This window comes from Pteropus medius, unplaced genomic scaffold (assembly GCF_902729225.1).
Source record: "Pteropus medius unplaced genomic scaffold, Ma_sr-lr_union100, whole genome shotgun sequence".
In the NCBI taxonomy this organism is placed as follows: domain Eukaryota; kingdom Metazoa; phylum Chordata; class Mammalia; order Chiroptera; family Pteropodidae; genus Pteropus; species Pteropus medius.
Window position 1 is genome coordinate 2,625,967 of NW_024352149.1, and position 21,862 is coordinate 2,647,828.

The 21,862-nt window shown below is 37.8% G+C and overlaps 1 protein-coding gene across 4 annotated transcripts in view; it reads right to left on the reverse strand.

Moving 5' to 3' along the window:
• Positions 1-21,862, reverse strand: part of GRM1 (glutamate metabotropic receptor 1) — a 325,790-nt gene that overhangs the window by 58,008 nt on the left and 245,920 nt on the right. For all 4 annotated transcript variants that reach the window (XR_005649479.1, XR_005649480.1, XM_039846960.1 and 1 more), the window contains one exon: positions 447-693. Coding sequence is in view for 2 of the 4 variants with exons in the window: in XM_039846960.1 (XP_039702894.1) it covers positions 447-693 (247 nt within the window). In the remaining 2 variants the exon portion in view is untranslated. The remainder of the gene's footprint in view (positions 1-446; positions 694-21,862) is intronic.

The window sequence follows — 21,862 nt, forward strand, 5'->3', positions numbered from 1 at the left end:
TGTAGGACTTTGTTCTCTCCATATATTAAGCTCTTTAAGCAAGTATAATATTGAAATATTTCGCCAGTATGGCACTGGGATCAATGAATAAGAAAGATGCTAGCCTGAAGCTGGCAGGACCAGCGAGGGACCTGCTGGTCAGGTGTAGTGTCTTTAGTTTCTTGGGCTTGCACAAAGGTCCCAGGTGTTCTGAGGGAAGGGCTAGGGTGACAGCTGTGTAAGGGGATGGCACTGCCAGGACGCGGAATGGCGGGTGTTTACCAATAAATTTTTCCACATTTTAAAACGTAATTTCCATCTAGTATTAGCCCTTCTCTTTGGCTTTCCAGTTGTGTCTGTCCTTATGACACCCGGTAACCATGGAGCCAAAGGGAGTCAGACGTGCCATCTGTCTGGTTCAGGGAGACTCAGGTTATTCAGGTCCAGTATGGAAAAGACTGCCTTACCTTCCAGGAGCATCCCCTTTCTCATCAAACCACACCTCCTCTCCAGACACACCGATGAACGTGGACTTGATGAGGAAGTCCAGGAGTTTGCTGCCGTCGATGGGCTTCATGGCATCACAGAGGCCCACATGGCCTGGGCAGAGGGCGTGGTGCATGTTCTGTAGTCCATGTGCCATGGCGTAGATGGCGTTGATGACAAACCCCATCTTACTGTCCTGGACATAGTTTTCTTCTAAGCTTTCATTGCCTGTAATATAAAAACGGATCACTATTTACTAAGGCTGCAGTAAGGAAGTCTAGGCCTGCTTGTTTAATTCTCAAATGCTTTTGGGCCTCTCAGAGGAAGAGAAAGCCAAGCCCACCTGTTCAAGCTCTGTACTTGCTACTAGCTCGAGTGTTTTCTATCTGTGGATAGTTTCTTCGATTTTCTTTTCAAAATTTAATAATGATTTTATAACATATAAAACAAACTCAGAGAGGTGAAGATAAAAGAAACCTTTCAAATATTGCAAGGAAATTCTTAAGGAACAATGGAAATAACTCATCTCTCTTGGCTCACAGAGACTAATATTAAAAGTCTCCCTATAACATAGTGCCAGAAAAAAACATTTTTGATTTCCTCTATGACAATCCATAATCCATAGTCAATAAGTTTGTATATTTTCTAAACCCTGATACTTTCTTTAGATGATTTCCCTAACTTTATTATCTCTTGGGCCACCAAAACGCAGAGTAAGAACCCGAATTAGGTAGCATGAATTCTTATACACAGTTGGCAGTACAAAAATATTTGAAGCAGATTTGCGAATTCTTAGAAAGAAGTAAAATGTGTCTTGATGGAAGAATCACACTACACATTTAATTTTAACCAATAGCTTTTACTAGTGAATTTCAAAAACCCATTTCTACCTGTGTCACAGGTGATCAAAGTTCCCCAATTGCCAAGCAGTTTCATGAGAACAGTATTGCATGAGATATGAGTTCTATATATCAGAAGCCTAAATTTTAAGACTTACATATGAATGAGAAATTCAGGGACCGACTGGGTTTGCTGAAATACAGGTTACAAGTTTAGAAAACAAAATAGATTTGGAACACATCATGGGCATAATTCTGAGATTTCCTATTTAGTTCCAGGAATTTGCTTCTCTCTGCAGTGGGCTTTCCCTCCCCCACCTGATAGTGAGGGGTCTATGCACCGCATGCTCGAGGTGCTAGAAGTTGGGAAAGTTGGCAAGCTGCTTTTGTGGTTGAGAACAGGAGGCTGCTGGCCCCTGGTCAGCTGACCTCTTTGATCCAGCCTAAATAAGTCACTGGATACTAAGGCTCCTGGGATGGAGAGGAGCAGAAAGGATTTAGGAAGTTAGAGAGCTTAGTGTGTTTAGAAGAAATGGTAAGGAGTTTTGGTTTTGTTGTTGGGTTTGAGATGAAATAAGACTTTTCTAAAGAGGTCTATTTAAAGGCTAATATATTTAGATATAGTTGAAAATGTGAAAATGATACATGTGTATCTACCTAAGAGTGAGATACAAAATACAACCAAGCTAGGTTGAAGGGAGGAAAATTCATTTTAATCCATCTTCCAGCATTGCTTAATAGAATATATTATTAAAAGTATGATTTGCTAAAGTAATATTTTCCCAACTGGAAAAAGGACATTCTCAAAGAGGAAATAAGGAGTAAGAGAGGCAGAAAGGACATTTTAAAATCAAACTGCACAGAATGAAGTATAGAAAGTTATGTAAAAGAGAATGCAAACATCCTTCTTACAAAAACTGCAGAGTCACTGGAATAAAGTAACTGTGCCTGTTACTCAGAACCCTGGCTCTTAATGTTAGTTTGCTTTCCCTCTCTTTCACATTAGGATATAAAAGAGATAAATTAATGTCATCTATTTGATAAGTTTTAAACAAGCCTTTAAAGACTTTAATAACCTCCAAGTGCTGGAGCTAAATGTTAAAGCTGCTAGAATTGGAGAAATTAACAGGAGTTAAGGAAAGAAAAAAAACAGACAAAAATCAAGTGGCAAAATAACCTTTAATGTAGGAGCCACTTCAAGGGTTCTAGATAATACTAAAACCATCCACTTGAAGTTGCAGCAAACAATGTCAACCCTGAGGCAAACTGTAGGAAAATATGAGAATATATACATAGTGTTTTTCACCAATTGGAAAATTCTCCATTTGAGACAAGGCTTACAGACACTAAGTTTTTTCTTGTTTTTGCTTTGATTTCTGCTTTTAAGGAATTATATTTAAAAAATTATGTCCCCAATTGGTGTCCCCAGTACAAATTTCTTAAACAGTAGTTGTCTAATATTTATTTGTGTTATCATCAGTATTGAGGCTGGAACTGCTCTTGGCTTTCTCTGAGGTAAATGTTTTCCTTTTGATTTTTATTTAGGGTGATTACATAACTTATTGTCCAAACTGGGTCACTTTTGAGAGTGAAGTGAGTAATAATTATTCTGCAAACACAGGTATAAACAAGGCAAAATAGTCTAATGACATCATGTTCCTTAAACCATGTTGCCTTTTGTATCTGTTTACTGATGTTATTACCGGTAATATTTACATCTGTAGATATATCTGTGTATATATATTATATATATATATAATATATATACACAGATATATATGTATATATCTGTATATATATATAATAACATTTAATAACATCTATAACACATGCAGCTATATGTACATGCACGTATAAATATGTATATATACATATACATTAAACAATCAGTAGACTATCATAAATTTTAATTTTACATTTATCTAATTTTAATGGGTAATAAACCCATCAATAATAATACTAGCTACTTTTTTTGTGTGTTTGTTTTATATAATACTCATATATTTAGCTCATAACCCTTCCGAATAGACATTTATCTGACCATTTATGAGTGAGGAAAGAGCAGTGGTATCCAGAGGCCCCCTTGACCCCTGGCCTTCCTGTTACACTCAGCAGCGACATGGGTGCGGATATAAAAAGCAACAAAGGACGTGCTTTTCTGGTGACTGAGGACAGGCCATCCTACTGTGCAGTATCACTGTCAAGCTATTTGGGGCTTTTCCCTGGGATTCTTCCAGATGTGCACAGCTGTCTCTCTGACTAGCACTGGAACATGATCCATCCACAGCAAACTATGACAAAAAAGCCCATCCTGTCAATACATATCATATAGAGAGGGGGCCAGGCATGTGTTTTCAGGGAATATTTATAATTCACACCATTTCCAAAATAAACGAAGAACTTATGCGTCGATCTTAAGTGAGCCCATCACCTGCCAGTCCACTGGGCCTGCAAAGAGGATGCTGTCATCAGCAAGGACCCCTCCTCAGCTACCACCCCAACTCAGTATGAACTAGCATTTGGGATGGCGTGAGAGAGAGTTAGAAAATCATCTGGCCTTTACAGAACCATTTTCTTTGCCATAGCAACTGTCCCAGATAATGTTGCAAGCATCTATCATCAAACCAACAGCATATGTTACAGGTTTTCTTGTTCTCCAAAGATCCTATATTTTTATGACCAGTGAATAGAGTATCCAAACTAATAATATTGTCACTTGGTGGGAAGGTGAAAACATTTTAATTCCCTGAGGTTTAGTGCCTTTCATAACACGAGTCTCAGAGTTATTAGCAAGAAGGAGACTTTTATGAATCATTTTCTGCAGTGCATTAACTGTTACAGACCACTAAGGTATCATTAAACCATTACCTTTTCTAATACACTAAATGGAACCAAATAATTGTCGTCAACTGTGTTTATTTACCTTCAAAAGAATACCTGCCTTGTGGATTGTGAAAATAGCTACCTTGCTTCTAAAATAGTAATCTTATTCTTATTGTGAAAGCACAAGGACTATAAATTGCCGCCTGAGTGTGGCAGCACGCAGGGCCTCTGCAGGGACAGGCACTGACTGTGTGCCTTCTGAAAACAGGAAATTCATGGTGGCTGGGAGAAGGCTCGGCAATTCTACCCCCTGGCATTTATGCTATTCAGCAGAGTGGTTTAGCAGAAAGAACTCTGTACTAGGCACACAAACACCTGGGACCTGGAGCCAAGTCTGCTATGATGTGTCAACAATACATTTTCAACAAGCTGTGGAACTGGGGCAAAGGCCTAGACCTCCTTTGTTCTCAGTTTCTGAATCTAAAAAGTACCACAAGTGGATTCAGATTTTCTTCCTGAAGATCTCTTCGCCCTCTAAAGCTTTTATGCTTTGCTTCTCCAGTTCCACATTTGTTGGTACTTGGCAAAGCCATTCACATGTGTTATCTTCGTTTAATCCTTACGCAACTGTGCGAGATAGGTTCTATTATCATCATTTTACAAATGGAGAAGACTCAAGCACGGAGAAGTCACAACTGGGGAGAAATGCCCTCCTTCCCTTCAATTAATGCTTTTTTATTGAGACATTCCTATTGAGTAACACCTCAGACCTCTTATTTTACCTAATGGGACGAGAAGAGGATTCATCTTATTGGTGTATTGAGAAAAAGAAACAGCATGCTCATCTCAGCCCCTTTATTTCTCATTTGGAACCAGGCACTTGACAGTACTCAAAGGTTCTGGTTGGTTCTTCAGCCTTTGTAAATGCTGGCCATAGTTATCCAGCTGTGTCAGTAGGCGAGACAGGTTAATCTATCTAGTTCTGGGGTCAAGTATTGAAAAATCTATTGTGGCCACATATTTAACTCGTGTCTCTAAGCCAGTTTGGTTTTTTGCGTCATTTTGTTGTTATTGTTCTTGTTAACTTTAAAAAATGTTTTCATTGAGGTTTAACTCACATATATGGTAAAGTACAAAAATCTTTACTGTATAGATCAATAAATATTTACATATGTACACACCCACTTAACTGCTGCCTAGATCAAGCTAGAGAGCATTTCAAGATGATTTCATTCATTTAGAGCATCCATAATTTATCCTAGCAGTGTTTTGTAATTTTTCAGTATACAGATCCTACATATCTGATTTTTATGGTTCTACTACTAAGTTTTTGTTGCCAGTATTTCAAAATACTATTGATATTTGTATTTTGGCCTTGTATCTTGCAAGGTTGCTAAATTTACTTATTCATTCTAATTTTTTATAAATTATTTTGTTTTCTATGTACACAATCACATTACTAATACATATTTTATCTCCATCTGTTTGATTCCTGGGTCTACTTTTTAGTTGGCTCCAGATTTGAGAAGGAAGTACACTGGCTGTCCCACTAAAACCCCACGTGTCCTGAATTCAAGGTCACACAGCTAGCAAGGACAAAGGAAGTGGCCTCCAGGCCCGAACCAACTGCGGGAGTAGTCCCGTAACAGACACTCGTTAGCAAAAACAATCAGGTTTATGTTTATTTATTCTGAGTGTTTAGTCATAATGCTCAATTTGACATAATGTTCAAAGTGGAAAAATATAGAAAATAGATTGAAAGAATGTTGAACTCCAATAGAGTATTTTGTCGATGCCTGTGTTTTTTTTTTAATATCATTAGTGTACCCCCATCACTATGCATGTCTACTTATGTGGTCTTTTAACATCTAGATGCTCAGCTTTAACTTCAAATTAAAAAGAAACAAGACAAGCATTCTTCTATCACATTATAAAACAAAGAAGTATTTCGAGAAATGTTGGTAAACATAACTGTCCTTGGAGAAAATATTCTTCTGGTTTCTTGGCGTTTTTAGCTCTCCAAAATGTGCCTCTTTTTTATCTGAGAGCATTACACACTCAATAAATAATTTGAACAATCTCAATTCCTATCAAAATAGAAAGGGCTATAATGATTTTATATTGTTAAAATATCAATCAAAGAAAATAAAATTCATACTTCTTTAAATGACTCAAGTATAAATTAATTGAAAGAAGATGAATCAGGTCATTTTTTAAAAATAATGGCCTCAAAGAACTAAAATGCCCTCAATTTGTCTTGAAGGATTAAGCTGCTAAATTTTTTAAATGCTTTTCCAGAAAGAATTTGTGATAAGATTTATGAGTCTAGCCTTGTCTATGCTCGAATCGAGGATCTGTGAGTTTTTGTTTCTTCTGATGCTGTATTTTTCTCTTTCCCTAAAAAGTTTTTCTGTTCACATCACAGAAAAATATGACCTCTCCATTATTTGCTGTTTAGTTTATTAAAATGTAAATTAACTCCTATGTAGGTTGAAGAAAAAAAGATCATTTAACTGAGCTTATGTTATTCTCACTGTTATTATTAGTTAAATTTCCATTGTTTAAACCTACCTGGTTTTAACACGTGTGAACAATACAGACATTTTTCTGAATACATCATCACAGTCTATTGTTAAGAGAGAAATTCCCCAGTTATATAACACAGCCTACAAACTGATGATAACTATAGTAAGTTTTCAATTCCCTGAAAATACAATCACATTTTAGCTAATTTGTATTTCAGAAAAAATTATGGTATATGTGGAAAACAAATGGAACAATCACTAGTGTGTTTTAAGTGATGCTAAGGATCATTTAGTAACATTCACTTGAACTGTCGGCATCTTTGTTTCTCCACAGAGAGAAAACAAGGGCAGCTTGATGTGTGCCTTTGCCTTTATTATTGATCTGGCACAAACAGTGTCATGGAGTTATAAACCACCCCCATTGGAGTAACTTTTCTTCACAGGTCTGCAGTAAGCATTTGGCAGGTAATCATAGAGATGGAGTATGTTACAGAGAGCTGGCTGATGTAGCCGGTGGGGGAAGTTAGAGTGTTGTTAAAATTCATCAGCAACCAACTTCCTTCTCAACAACCTGCTGAGTCAGAATCCTTGCCAAGCCTCTTCCTCTTGGCCTCTTCCAGACTCTAAAGAGGCATATCTATGCTAATAGCACCACTTGCACTTATTTACAGGTAATATAAAACATGCTTTCCTTTACATACATAAGAGAGTTCCATGATTTAATGCTATTATAGTCCATTTTGAGTCCTGGTCAATGGTTTGCCTTTTTTTTATTATCTCTCGTTTCTGCTGTATTTAGATTTAACTAATAAGTTAGGTGGATTTTGCAGAAATACAAGAACTATTTGTGAAAACTCTTACCTATTTAATTAAGGTCTAACATAGCACCTTCTGGTAACCAATATAGAGTCTTGTTTATTACAAAAACAAAATTACAAAGATTATATGGCATGAGCATTATATATACACTTTCATGATTGACTTTTGATTAATACAATACAATATCTACAATTTGACAAAATGCTATACACAAAAGTGTTTTGGGACATATTAAAGAATTTCATATTCTTTAACCCTTTTCCTGGAATTCAAATGCCAAGTGGATAAATGGGAGCCTGAAACAGAAGCCTGCCATGTTCTAGGCAGACTCTGAGGTTTAAATATAGGCTGTAAGGTTTATTATCATGCCTACATCACCAAAGAATGGGATATACCATGGGTTTTCATTCAGGATTCATTTCTTCAGGGCACTACTAGTTGATGTTTTACATTGATATTTTACATAGACTAAACAGCCCACGTAGACCACAATATTATCTGTCCCATTGTTGCAATTACTGAGATTTCTTGAATGACGTATTGCCTTTTATGTGGTGTCTCCCAATAACATCTCTTGAAAGAATCAAATTTGGAATTCCCGAGGGCCTAATAAGAACTCATGGCTAGTGAGATTTTAGTCAATATCTGTCACAGAAATTAAAAGAGTAGCGCCTAAGAGTAATGTCGAGAGCATATAGGCAAAGAGCTCTTAGCAGGATCTGTTGGTAAAACAAAAACAGAGGCTAGACTTCATACAAATCTGCTTGCGATGTCAGTCACTCTTCTCTTGCTGTGAAAGGCATATTTACAGAAATAAGATGTTAAATATTGATTCTATAAGAAGGACCACCTTGAGAGGTCACAAGACTAATTCAAATCTATTAAAATTATATTCAGGAATGGAATATAAGCACTATACTCTACTTGGTCAAACTGTTTCTCATGGGGCATGGGGTTAACAATTCTGAAACAGCTGTGCATATATACCAAGAGTTAAACCGATAAATAAATGGGAGGTAGATGATAGGAACCAAGTTTTTCACAACTGGAGTAGAAGGTTACAGAGAAGCAAAGGGGGAAAGCTAGAATAAACCATGTGGTACTGGTACTGAGGTAAAGGCATTAGTATGAATTTAAGTTTAGCTTAATATATAGACTGATGAATTTGCATAAAAATAATTATACACATGTTCGTTAACATGTGGATTGGTATATATTCAGGCTCCATCCACTGAGGCAACAACACAGTAGCAACAAGCACACCCATAGCCCAGATCTTTATTCGTAATGCCATTCCCTAATAAAAGGGATTAGGACCTTTCTGGAGAAATGGCCAATTGTAGGGCTGGGGTAGGAAATAGACAAGATAAATCTGGAGCCTCCTGTACTGCAAGAAAGTAAGAAAGTGCTTAAAAAACAAAACAATGGAGATATGTCAAAGGGACACTAGAGGCAACTGAAAGAGCTCTCAATGGCCAAACCTGAAACAATATGAGCAACAAAATAAACAATGTAGAATTAGATTGTAACTCCAGTATGAGATATAAATACTCATGAGTTCATAGTGATATAAATAAATAATAAAAATAAATGAGGAGGGCGAAGGAGACAGATCTTCTGTACAGAAAAGTTATAAACACTTTCAGTAGATATTCTGCCGTCGAGAGGTGAAGCATAATTCCCGACCCCTTAAGTGTGGGATACACTTAGTTACCTCCTTCCAAAGATTACAGCATAAAAGGGGACATAAAAGGAGAAACCTGGGGAATGCTACCTTAGCCAGGTGATCAATATTCACATCATCAGTGTTAACTTGACAGGGTGTACTCTTGATTTGTCGTCGAGAAAGACTTCACTTCTGTGGTCTTCTTCCTCCAAACCCCTAGAATCCCAGCCCGACTATGAAAGATACATCAGCCAAACTCACATTTAGAGACAGTCTACAAAATACCTGACTTAAAAACTGTCAAGGTCCTCAAAAACAAGGGAAGTTTGAGAATTATCACAGCTGAAATGCCTAAGGAGACATGAAAAATAAATATTATAGGATAACCTGGATGGGATCCTAGAACAGAAAAGAGAAAGCTGATGAAATATGAAAAAACATGGAGTTTAGTTAATAATAATGCACCACCACTGGCTCATGAATTGTGGCAAATATAACATAGCAATGAGAAGTTAGCGATAGGAAAAATTGGGTGCAGGGTATATAAGAACTCCCTGATATATATTTTCAGCTTTTCTTTAAAAATATTTTAAAATATAAATTTTATTTTTAAAAAATGTGTAAGAATTAGTATCAAATCCAGTCTAACATTAGGTAATAAGAGTAACATGATCAAATGCTTGTTATGTGACAAGAACTTAATTAGGTGCTTTATATATATATTATCCTATTCACCTCACAATGGCTTATAAAATAGGTGATATTACTATGCCTAGCTTACTGATGGAAAATCCAAGGACGAGTGGGTCCAATGACTTGTTCGAGATCACACGGCTGAAGAGTGGTGGTGACTAGCCCAGCACCCAGCTGGTCTGACTCCAGAGCTGTTACTCTTAAGTACAGTACTACTCTGTCTCTTGTTTTACACTCATTACACTCAGCAGGTTCATGAAAAGATGTGGTATTTAAAACCACATTAATAAATGTTTGTGTGTACAAAAATAAAATTTGACCCCAATTGTAGATTATGTATAATCTATAAAGAGAACTCCCGTACATCTCACCACATGGTGAGGTCACCGTGGTTTATTTCATGTGGATGATGTTGATATTTTTTGCACAGCTCTTTCATATAGGTGCTCCATTCATTACTACACACTGAAGGTTAAACATCATTTGGAAGGACATCCACCATAAAGAATCGATAGTCTATATTCTATGACCCTCAGGCTGACCTAATCACAGGAAACTATTAACTGAGTTCCTGAGGTTTTATCTGAGTTCTCAGACTGCTTTAGGGTCAATTTTTCTGGGCACGATTGTCGTCCAGGTGCTTCAAAAGTCGGAAGTGTGCCTTCTGTTCTAGGGGGAAATACACACTGAAGGTTAACTTAAGAACCTAATTAAACAAGTGGTCCTTGAGACAGGCATACAGTCTAGGGTGGAAGTAGTTTGGAAGCCAAACTTTGAGGAGCTTTACTGTACCACAAGAGACTCAAGCGGCACCCATGCTCGATACCTGTAGTTAACCGAGACTGCTGACTTAGACTGTTGGGGTCAGCTCTTTGCAAACTAACCTTGCTCGAGATTATCCAAACATACTCATCAAAAATGCACTTGAAGAACATATGGAATTTAGCATCTCTGGGCCAATATTTCTGTTGACTATGGGACTTTTTAATGCCTTATGGGGAACTTGCTTTCTAGGATGCCAGGTGTTACACCCTTTTTGGCTGATGCCTCAGTCGTGAGATTCAGTCCCACTGAAATAACTGGGCAACATATCAAGATTTTTCTCCTAATGGTTTCTAGTTATTCTTAGATGAGGATATATGAGACAAACACAAGTGTAGTCAAGATGATTCTTTGTCTATACTTATTCCTTGTTCATTATTATAACCAAAGTAAACATTTTTTTCTAGTATAACAAAGACAGTTATCTTCAATTAGGATGTGGACTTTCCATCCCTCAATGTATCTATTTGATTCTCGAAAAACACATAAAAAAACGTAGCCACTCTAGAGAGAAGGAGGAACACAGAGGCCTTGACACATACTAACCACTAAAGTTCAAAACTGAGACAGCAGAAATGATGGACAAGATTATTCATAACTAAGGCTATGTTAAAGGAACAAACAGGATGCCCGTAACTCATCATTAAGGTAGAAGTCCAGGCTGATGTACTAGGTTTAGACTATAGCCTGTCTCATTTGAGGGCAATTCCGGCTACCAGTGTAAAATTCAGTGATAGTAGAACTCTTTCATATTGTGTGTGTGTGTGCACTTGCCCATGATTTGGGTTAAATAGTTGTATGCATGTGCATTCAAAGCACTGAACAACTTTGAGGTCTGATATTTTGTAGCCTTCTTCAAATGATAATGACATAGAAAGAGGAAGCCTCTTTTCATTAACACAGGGCATGCTGAGGTGTCACAGTACTCTGATGAGGTTAGAGATATGGCATTGGTCCCCCTACATTGATTTCTTGCACAGCTAGGAACAAAAAGGTAACAGCAGATATGAATTCCACCCTTAATTATGGATAATAAAGCCAGTGTAGAGATCAGCTTGCTAAGAATGAGTCCTGGGATCAGCTTGCTAAGAAATGAGTCCTGGGAAGTGTGTACATTCACCTGGTATGTGCTCAGAAACACTTGGGAAGAGAAAACCAGGGAACAGACTGATCAGCATGACACCGCCACATTGATTGAATATGAAAGCTTCTTCAAGTGGCGAGGTCAACAGGAAAACCATTAAAAGCATCTCCTCTGAGAACACTTGGCATCAATTTTTTAGTCGGATCCCCTGAGAGCTCACAAAACTATAAAATGAAGGCATCAGTGATTTCTTTTTGCCTGAATGACTGATGAATCTGAATCACCAGGTATTTCTACAATTGCTCATGTAGACTGGAACAGCATAAAATTACTTTAATAGATTTTTTCAAGTTATGTTAGTCAGGGGGAAAAGAATGTTTTGTGTACCAAAGGATATTATGGTTTATCGGTGAGTTCCTATTGTCCCTGCTTCCTTGAATGTGATGGAGATACACATTCTCGAAGCCCAGAGTAGCTTTGGATGGACAGAGCAAGGATATCCAAGGGCCATTTTGCTGTCAGAATCCCACCACAACACACCCCCATTCCTACTGCCAATTGCAAAACCACCATCACACTGTCAGAGTAGACTCCGCCTGTAATGGACACACACCTTGATCGTTTTTATGGAGTAATAAGAATTATTTAGACAATTGTCTTCTATATTATTTCGGTTGTTCTCAGAGAGAATGACTGACAGATTGGGGATGGGATAATTATCTAACTGAGGCTTGATTATTGATGGTAATTAGAATACGTTTAAGAACATTCAAAAGGAAACGTGATATGATGACTATATGCTATTACTTGAGATTATTGGATAAAAACTGTGATAAAATGAGTGCCTATTTAATATATTAGTCAAATTAGGAGCTCTTAATGTCTGTTGAAATAAAATAAAAAGCCGTATATGAACGTAAAAAATGAAGGAGGGAGGTTCAGGCAATTATTTCAATCTGAAGCAATAAGTGGGAATGTTCTTTAAATCTCTTTTAAATGAGAGAACCAAAATCATGTTCCATTTTAAGCTTGTGAACTGAGCATTGCTGAAAGAACGTTGTTCAAGACTCATATCCAGTCAGTTCTCTGATGGGATGAAGCGGGAATGAAGGTGTCAGGCACCTGGAATAACAGGAATGTATATAACAGTAACATGAGATAATATCTTTTAGAATAAATTTAAAATAAAAATGCCAGCTCATTCATTTAAGTTATTCACCAGAATAAGAATTTCATACTATGGTAACTGCATTCTCATTTTGAAAGTCACTCAGCCACCCATGGCGCATATTTCGTATGTTGAACTCTGTACTGTTTATGTGTTATAAAGAGTCAAATTCCATGGGTCCGAATCTCAGTACGAGGATTTAGGGAAAAATCAATCACCGTGGAATCCCAGAGAACTTTCATGCGGGAGGCTGGGCCTAAGATTGCTGTTAAGCAAGCGTAAGACACAGAGTTGAGGAAGGAGGAGAAGAAGGGGCTTTCTACGCAGCAGAAACAGAGGTGCAAAACAGAAAGAAAAGACTGAGTGTGCAGGGCCAGGAAGGATCCAAGCCTTTATTAACTTAGTTAATAAGCAATAATAATAGCTATTATCGATTAAACTTTAAGAAGCCAGTCAGAGGGCTTTAGACCTGCATGAGTAGGTCTCAGGGACTGCCTACGGTCTTTCAGCATAGAAGGCTCAGGTTTCTTCTTGGCACCATTACTCCTTTTTAGGCCTAATCTCCTAGATGCCTGTCTAGTCCTCAGTGGCTGTTCTAGACACACATGAACTCATGAATCTTCCTCTAAGCCATAGATACCCATGAGGTCCTGGGGAAGATGGCTGAACCAAGCAAGCAAAGAAAGCAAAGTTAACATTCTCCTATCCATTGGGGCTTGGGCTCCAAACAAAATTCAGAATGAAAACAGGCTGAAATAATCACATAGGAGCCTCGTTAGATCTGAGCTTGTTAGATCCAAGTAATTTCAGCTACGATCCATCTTTACCCTACCCACCCAACGCCAAACTCTCTTGCTCTCCTGACCTCCAAACTTTGAGCTTGAATTATGTCATCATTGAAAAAGTCAACTCATGGCATACCTGGCAGGGTCCAGGAAAATGGGGCCATTGTCTTCCATGGTAAAAATATACCAATAATTGGATAAATAAACTGTGACACATCCATAAAATGGAATATTATTCAGTGCCAAAAAAGAAATAACTATGAAGGCATACAAAGACATGGAGAAAACTTTCGAATACATATTTCTAAGTGAAGGAAGCCAATTTAAAAAGGCTACATACTATACAATTCCAACTATGTGACATAAAGAAAAAGGCAAAACTGTGGAGACAGGAAAATCAGTGGTCATCAGGGGCTGGGAGGAGTGGGAGGGGAGGAATGATTAGGCAGAGCACAGAGGATTTTGTGGTCAGTTAAAATTTCTGTATGATGCTACAGTGGTAGATACAGGTCTTAATACGTTTGTCCAAACCCATAGAATGTGCTCCATCAAGAGTGAACCATAATATACACAATGAACATTGGATAATAATGATAGGTTGGTTAACGTAGGTTCATCAATTATAATGTACGTACCACCCTGGTGAGGGGGTTGATAATGGGGAGGCTATGCATGTGTGAGTCCGAGGGGCATATGGGAGAACACTGTACCTTCTCAATTTTGCTGTGAACCTAAAACTACTCTAAAAAAATAATGCCTTTAAAAATATGTATAGCATCACTTACCTAATTGCTTTGTTGTGGTTTAAGAACATGGGAAGATTTTTATTTTTCCTGCTTATACACAAATGTTTGTATCATTACATATCTGATCATTTTCTTGGCATAAATGCAGTGCAGTAAAATTTCTCAATCAAGATGTTTCTTTAGAGTCTTGATCATATTGAAAACTTGTCCTCCGAGAAAACCGTGCTATGTAGTCTACCATCAACTGCATATTTGAGTGTCCATTTTACCACATCCCTACCAATTCTCTATACCATCATTTTGTAACATATTTGCCAGTTTGATAAGTGAAAAATCGTTCATTTTCTTTGTTTTCATTATTAGGGGGAGCAAATCTTTTTCTTTCTTGTGAATTATATATTCCTGTCCGTTGCTTAATTATTTTAAAATTAAATAATAATGTCCGTTATAGTAATTTCAAATAGTTATAATTTTTTCTCCTTTGTGAATTTTGTTGTAAATAAATACAAAATATAAGTCTGCTTTACTAAGACTTACTAGAACAGAAATTTCCTGGCAGAGAAGTTGTGAGAAGCAGTGTTTCTGAATTTCCGCCATAGCACACAGACCCCAAGATCTATGAAAAGGCCAAGTCACGTTCAGGCAGCAACCTCTGGGTCTAAGAAGCTGGCTTAATATCTCTGTCCCTTATTTTCACATTTAGTTTGGCTCCTTTGTTTGCTTTGTCCTATGAACAGTTTAGCAACATCTCTACCAAGTGAACTCATTTCATTGAAGCATTCAACTTCTTTATTAGTTTTCCAAATATTAGAGTGTATAATAGAATTTGGTGACCTCATGATTTTACAATTTTTTTGTAAATTCTTATTAAAGGAGGAAAAGTAGTAGAAGGAAACAGACACAGAGAAATAAGCACTCCTCACTTCACATGGGTATCATCAGGCAGAACCTGGGAAAGGAGAGACTGGGAGAGGCCGAGAGTGGGGAGTGGGCTTTCAGATTCTGCTGCTGAATTACAGTCCAGAGATAGAACCCTGTACCCAAGGAGTATTGCCTAAGCTGCTATACTGCACATCTCTGGAGTGTACCATTCTCAGAGAACACAATGATAATCCTGGAGTTGTAATGTGGAAGTCTTTCCTGGAGCTAGGGACCTGGTTAGGCAAATAAATTCAGCAGAAAAAGAAGAACTCATGTTGGGACCTTGGAAGCTGGAAGTAATGAAAGAGTCATGCAGATACCTGCCACCTAACAGTGGCCAAAGGCGACATCCTTTCAATGGGTAGTTTCCAGAGCAATATTTCTTTCTCTAGAAAGGGGATTATTAAGAATAAATTTTTTAAGGAACTGTGGTACTATAGAAGCTACCAGAACAAAGACAAAGAAATATAGAGAGTCGGGTGCTTATGACTAGGAACGGGGGTGGCTCCTGCTGAGTTGAGAGATCTAGCAGATACTGCTGGTGCCCTACCCAAAACATTTTTATCAGCCAGAATACTTACACCCTGGTTGCTACTGTGCTGCTGATAACAACCCAGGGCTGCCTTGTTCTATGAAGAATTGCTCTCAGGCAAACTGGAGATGCCTCACCAAGGAAGGCTATGCCTTCCCACCTTCTGCGCCATAGAAGAACTCAGCCAATGACCCGCTGACCTGAAGTTCAAAAAGCTGGCCCCTTTCCTAACTCTGATCCACCCGTACTCCAGAGTGTCCTTGTGGGATCAGACAGAAACTTCTCTCTAGCTGAGACATTGCTTAGCATATTCCCCAGCCCTATGCTGCTTCTCCCCATTTCCTTCACCTGAGAGCACATCTCAATAAATCATTAGCAGAAGAATCTCTGCCTCTGGCTCTGCTTCTCGGGGACTCAACCTATAAAAAACAAATAGCCTGTAACCTACAAGCCATAGTTCATAGGCTCGAGATTCTAAAACTCTTCCCTACTTTCCCATTCCACATCAGGACTGATCGTGAGGCACTTTTTTCAACTATTATCAGCATTAGACCCTTTTAAGCTATCTGCTACAATGAAGATTCCTGGGCTGTATCATAAATCCACTGAAAAAGAGTACCCTGGAAGAGTCTTGAGAACTTTAAAGATTAGAATGATGTTCCAGGACTTGGAGTAGAAAGAAGTTATTGATAGAAATCAAGTGGGTGGGTAAATACAGAGGGATACAGAAGCTGGGAAGCAGGCTGAAGCAGAAGTTAGGACTGAATGCACAGCTAACGCATAGTAATTCAAGAGGCATATCGGTAATGAAAGCAACTTTCCCAGAGAAGGATTCAGAGCTGGAAAATATCTGCTGGAGAATTATGATATGTCCTTTGTTAGTTTGCGTCACTTCGTTGACCCTTAGGGCTCCTACTTATAAAATGGAGATAACGAGGCTTTCCACTTAACTTACACGCACCTTGTAGAGATGACTGAAACAATGCACAAGGTGCTTGACACCAGCTAGAAGAAAAGGTGTTACATAAATACAAATTATAACATAATTAATCCTTTCTTGGCTGAGTTTCCAAACCATAGCCAAGTTTTAGAGCCTTACAATATTCATGAAGCTATAATGAAGTTCAAAGGGCTTTAGATTTAATCTGCAAAATGTCAGTCAATGAAAAAAATTATTTCTCATTTGATTTCTAAATTATTCCCAACTGAAGGCAGATAGTACCTATAAGACTTTTGCAACTGGAGACTCATATTTGCTTTAAGAGTGAGACTGCATAATGGATATTTTTTCTCATTAAATTTTGGCTGAATTTCAAAGGAAAAAAGACTTCTAAATGAAAAGAAATTCTTTACACAGAAATTCAAGCAACAGTGAGGTCTGGTTGTATATCATCAGTAGGACTATGAAATATTTTTGGGCTGACAGAAAATAAGGTTGTCAGGACAAAGAACTCAAACATATGGTGATTTATTAGTGAAAAACAAGGCATCATGGCACATTAGTAGCATGTGAAAATGCAGATAATGATACCTCAAGTGCTTTCTACCTCATCTACCACTCCAATACAACCTACCTGCTCTCCCTAGGACTGTTCCACACCTGCCAGACATAAGCAGGTGGGAAGCATGTACGGAGAGAGAACGACAGAATTTCATTCTGGTCTGAGCTTATTCATATTGACCAATGCAACCGTAAGTCAGTAGCAAGTTCTGGCCTCGGCTTTCCCATATGTATCAAGGGTAATAGGGTCAACTTTCTAAATATCACATGAGAAATGTAGATGGTATTTGTGTTATGTAGCTCTGCACAAGTAAATCTCTCTGATTCCAGCTTCTTCATCTTGTAAAAGAATTTGGATCAAATTATGCCAGATCTTGGTATTAAAGTTCATCTATGGGTGGAGAATGCAGCCCCTCAGTTACCTATAACTGTCACTGGCATTCTGAGGACTAGCAAAAATGACTGAAGAGCCCCAAATTTTCTGGTCACTGGTTTTCACCTTCTCATCCCCCAAACCTCACACTGGGCCTAGTAATTAGGCTCAAATGTACCTGCATTTCACTTTTCTGCCACTGTTCACTCCTGTTAGAAATCCTAATTAGTAGGCAAATGGTTAAACGAGGAGAAAGGCAAAGGGAGGGGAAAAAAAAAATCAGCCTGAAGAATAGGGTTTTTATAATAATAATGATGTGTAATTTAACTTTTCACCATTGCATTTTTCTAGGCTTAAAGGAAATAAATAGAGAAAGAGAGAGGGTGAGAGAGAAAGAAGGGAGGGGAGAAGAAGGGAGGGAAGAGAAGGGAAGGGAGGGAAGGGGAGGGATAAAAAAGAGAAAAGAGAGAATCAGAGATTATTTGCTCGAGCTGGGCAGAGATAATTATAAAATCTGGATACAAGAATTGGCACCTCAAGAATCAGGATTCAGACTTTGGTCTCTGGGTTCTTTTGTCTGTAGGAGCCACTACAGCCATTGTTTGCACCCATATGAGGAGACGCTTAACTCCTTCCAGGGAGCGGCACATCCTCAGGGACAGGAATGGTCTCTTATCAGGGACTCTGAATCTTTCCTATCAGCCGAATTCTACCAAATGATGACAGATGAGTCACCATCTATGTTCGCTCACATTACTACCAAGATGTATAGTAAAATCTATCTCTAATTTCTTTTCTGACCATTGGCTCAAATAATACATACAAACAAATATTTAGGTTTAATGAAGCACAGTTATCAATACAAAGCACTTATTTTTCAATTTGGCAATCTAGAAAATAGACCCTACAACTGAGAATCATGACAAAGACTTGTTACTCCTGTTAAGAAAGAATTCCTCCCAGAAGTAAGCAGTGATTTGAAGCAAATCAGTATCTGCTAAATGCCAGCAACTACTCCTCTGAGAGATTATATTCAAGGCCTATTAGATGGCAAGGGTTGCCAAGATCATTTAACCGAAATAAGAAAGTATCTTTTAGAAAGACAATATGCTCTAGAAATAGATAAGAAGTAATAACATAATTTTTATGGTGGGCAGGATAGCCTCCTACAGATGTCCGAACCTCTGGAAACCATGAATGTTATGTTGCATGGCAAAGGTACTTTGCAGATATAATTAAGGTTGAGGGCTTTAAAAATAAGGAGATTCTTCTGGATTATCCAGGTGGACCCAAACTAAACCACATGAGCCTTATTAAGAGAATATGTTCTCTGGCTGGAGTCAGAGAAATGTGGCAGAGGACAAATTGAGGAGATTTGAAGCGTGAGAGGGACTCGACCCGTCCTTGCTGGAGCAGTCACGAAAGCATGAAAAAGCATGTGGGAAACTTATAGGAACAACTGCTGTCTGGTAGGCAGCAAAGAAACAGGCCCTCAGTACTATAGCTGCAAAAACCAGAATTCTGCCAACAACCTAAATGAGTTTAGAAAAGATTCATCCCCAGAGCCTTCTGAGACACCACACAAGATTCAACTGAGCCATGTTATACAGAGACTTCTGACCTACAGAATTGTGATGTAGTAAGTGGGTGTTATTTCAATCAGTTAAGTTTGTGATCATTTGTTAAGGCAGTAGTGTAAAACTAATACAATTCTCATTGGCTGCTGTGCATGGTGTATTAACCTCCAGCCAATTACAGAAAGTAGATACTAAGAGACCCCTGCGGAGAAATCAACTAACTTTCATATTTTATGAAATCTACCTTCACAATGAATACTGTAATGATCCAAGGATATTTCCCTCTGAATATTTAAGAAATAAAGAAATGCTCACTTTCCTGAAATGATAAACAGACAGTGTGCTGTCTCCATTCTATTCTTATGACTTTTTTCTTACTTCCAAGCTATCACACACTCTGAAGGCTCATTTCTCAACCAACCAGCTGATTTTAAGGCCGCCCTTCAAAGGCAATTGCTATCTAACTATATATTTTTACTGCCACTTACCACAAGCTCAAAGTCATCTTCAAAAATAAATATATTTGCATTTAGAAAGCTTTCTTTTAAATGAAAATGGGATACAACTGAAATCTATTTGTATCTGCTTACCTCCTTTAAATCTTATGAAGAGGATATTATTCCACAGCAGAAGAAAGTGACCTTGCCCCTGGCCCCATAACTAGTAAGCAACATGCTAGAGATAGAAATTCTTCTGTATATCTCCTAAGCATGGGGTCTTGAAAGGACTTATCCAGGTAATAATTAATTATATCCCTTGCTTATAACAGGTGTTTAAATTTATCATGCAGATACATACACAAAAAAAATAATGAACTAGTCTCTGCTCTTTGGTTTGTACACTACTTTTTTCCGTTGTTTCTTGCTTGCTCTCCATTCGTCCTTAGCTAGAAAAAGACTTATTAAAAACAAACAAACAAACAAACGATATGTCTTATTCTGAAAAGGTTGATTCTTTCTCTGCTAGTGAGTTCTCTCTGGGCTGGTAAAACCGTTACAGCCATTGCTAGGGTAGAACATGGTTCTAAGGGGGTGCTAGAATGAACACAATTCACCAAACATCCCAGGAGAGCTGATAGTATATTCCTAGCAGCTCCTTGAAATTCATCCTTGTTGCTGCCTCAATTCTGCCAGCATGGCAGCCCTGACCAGCTCGTCTTCTGAGAATATTTCCCCTGTGCATCAAGGATCCATGACCCTCTGCACTTGCTCTCCTACATGAATCTAAACTTCACAGTTAGCACATTATTTTTTTTCTATAGCATGGGCTTCCCTGTTCTGACAGGGAAGTTTACAATTTAGCATGTAATTATTTCAGCCTATCTTGCTTTTATATATGTTTAGGTAATGTTAGTTAATTGAATCATGTAAATATGTTCCATCACCTCAACAAGACTATACACTTCTGTGGGCATAGATATCATTTTATTAATCCTTTATATACCCCATAATATGTTATCACACACACTCACGTAGTGTTTGAGATATAATAGCAAAAAATGAACACTCGGTATGCTTACTTACATTTACCCTCAAATAGTTGACTGATCCTGCCCTTGTTACAGAATATATGTATCAAGTCCTGTTTTTAAATAAAGCAGCGTTGTAAAATAAAAGTAAATAGTAGAGTAGAGATAACATCAAGCTGACATGTAGTGTTTAGACCTGGGTAAGAGAAGGGAAACAGAGATAAGAAGAAAAAATATATTTTTTTAATCCAAGATAAAATAAAAAATTTAGTGGATCAGCAATATTGTTATAACATGTAGGATTTTTTTGTGCATAAGATAAAGCTTATAATATAAAAAAGAAGTGAAAACAAATTTGATAAAATTTCCCATAGATTTGTTATTATTTTAACATTGTTTTGTTAGTAAATACTTTTTAAAAAGTACGTGGATTCCTATGGAAACGGTACAAAGATCAATGGTTGCAGGGGCCGGAGGCAGGAAGGAATGAACAGGCAGAACATGGAACATTTTGAGGGTAGTGAAAATACTCCGCACGATTCCATAATGGTGTATATAAGTCATTATACATTTGTCCAGACCTACATAATGTACAACACGAAGAGTGAGCCTTAACGTAAACAATGGACTTTTAGGTGATAATGAGTTAATGTAGGCTTATCAGTTACAACAAATGTACCAGCCTGGTGGGGGATGTTGATAATGGGGAAGGCTGTGTATGTGGGGAACAGGGCCTACCCACATGGGATATCTGTGTCCCTTCCTCTCAGTTTTGCTGTGATTATAAAACTGCTCTAAAAAAGTAAAGTCCAAAAGAAAGATAAAAGGCAACAAAAAATGAAAAAAAGAAAAAAAAAAACCATACAGATTCTGAAAACCTCTCTATCTCTTAAATTGTTTTCCAAACTAAATCAAATGATTGTAACTAAGGCAACCAACGACATCCTTTTTTCAGGTAAAATGAAAACCAGAGCACCGTGAATCTTCACTGTTTTCCCTTCCCATGGGCAGATTTGAAGGAAAGCACCGCATCCCTCAGGCTACCAGTCACAACC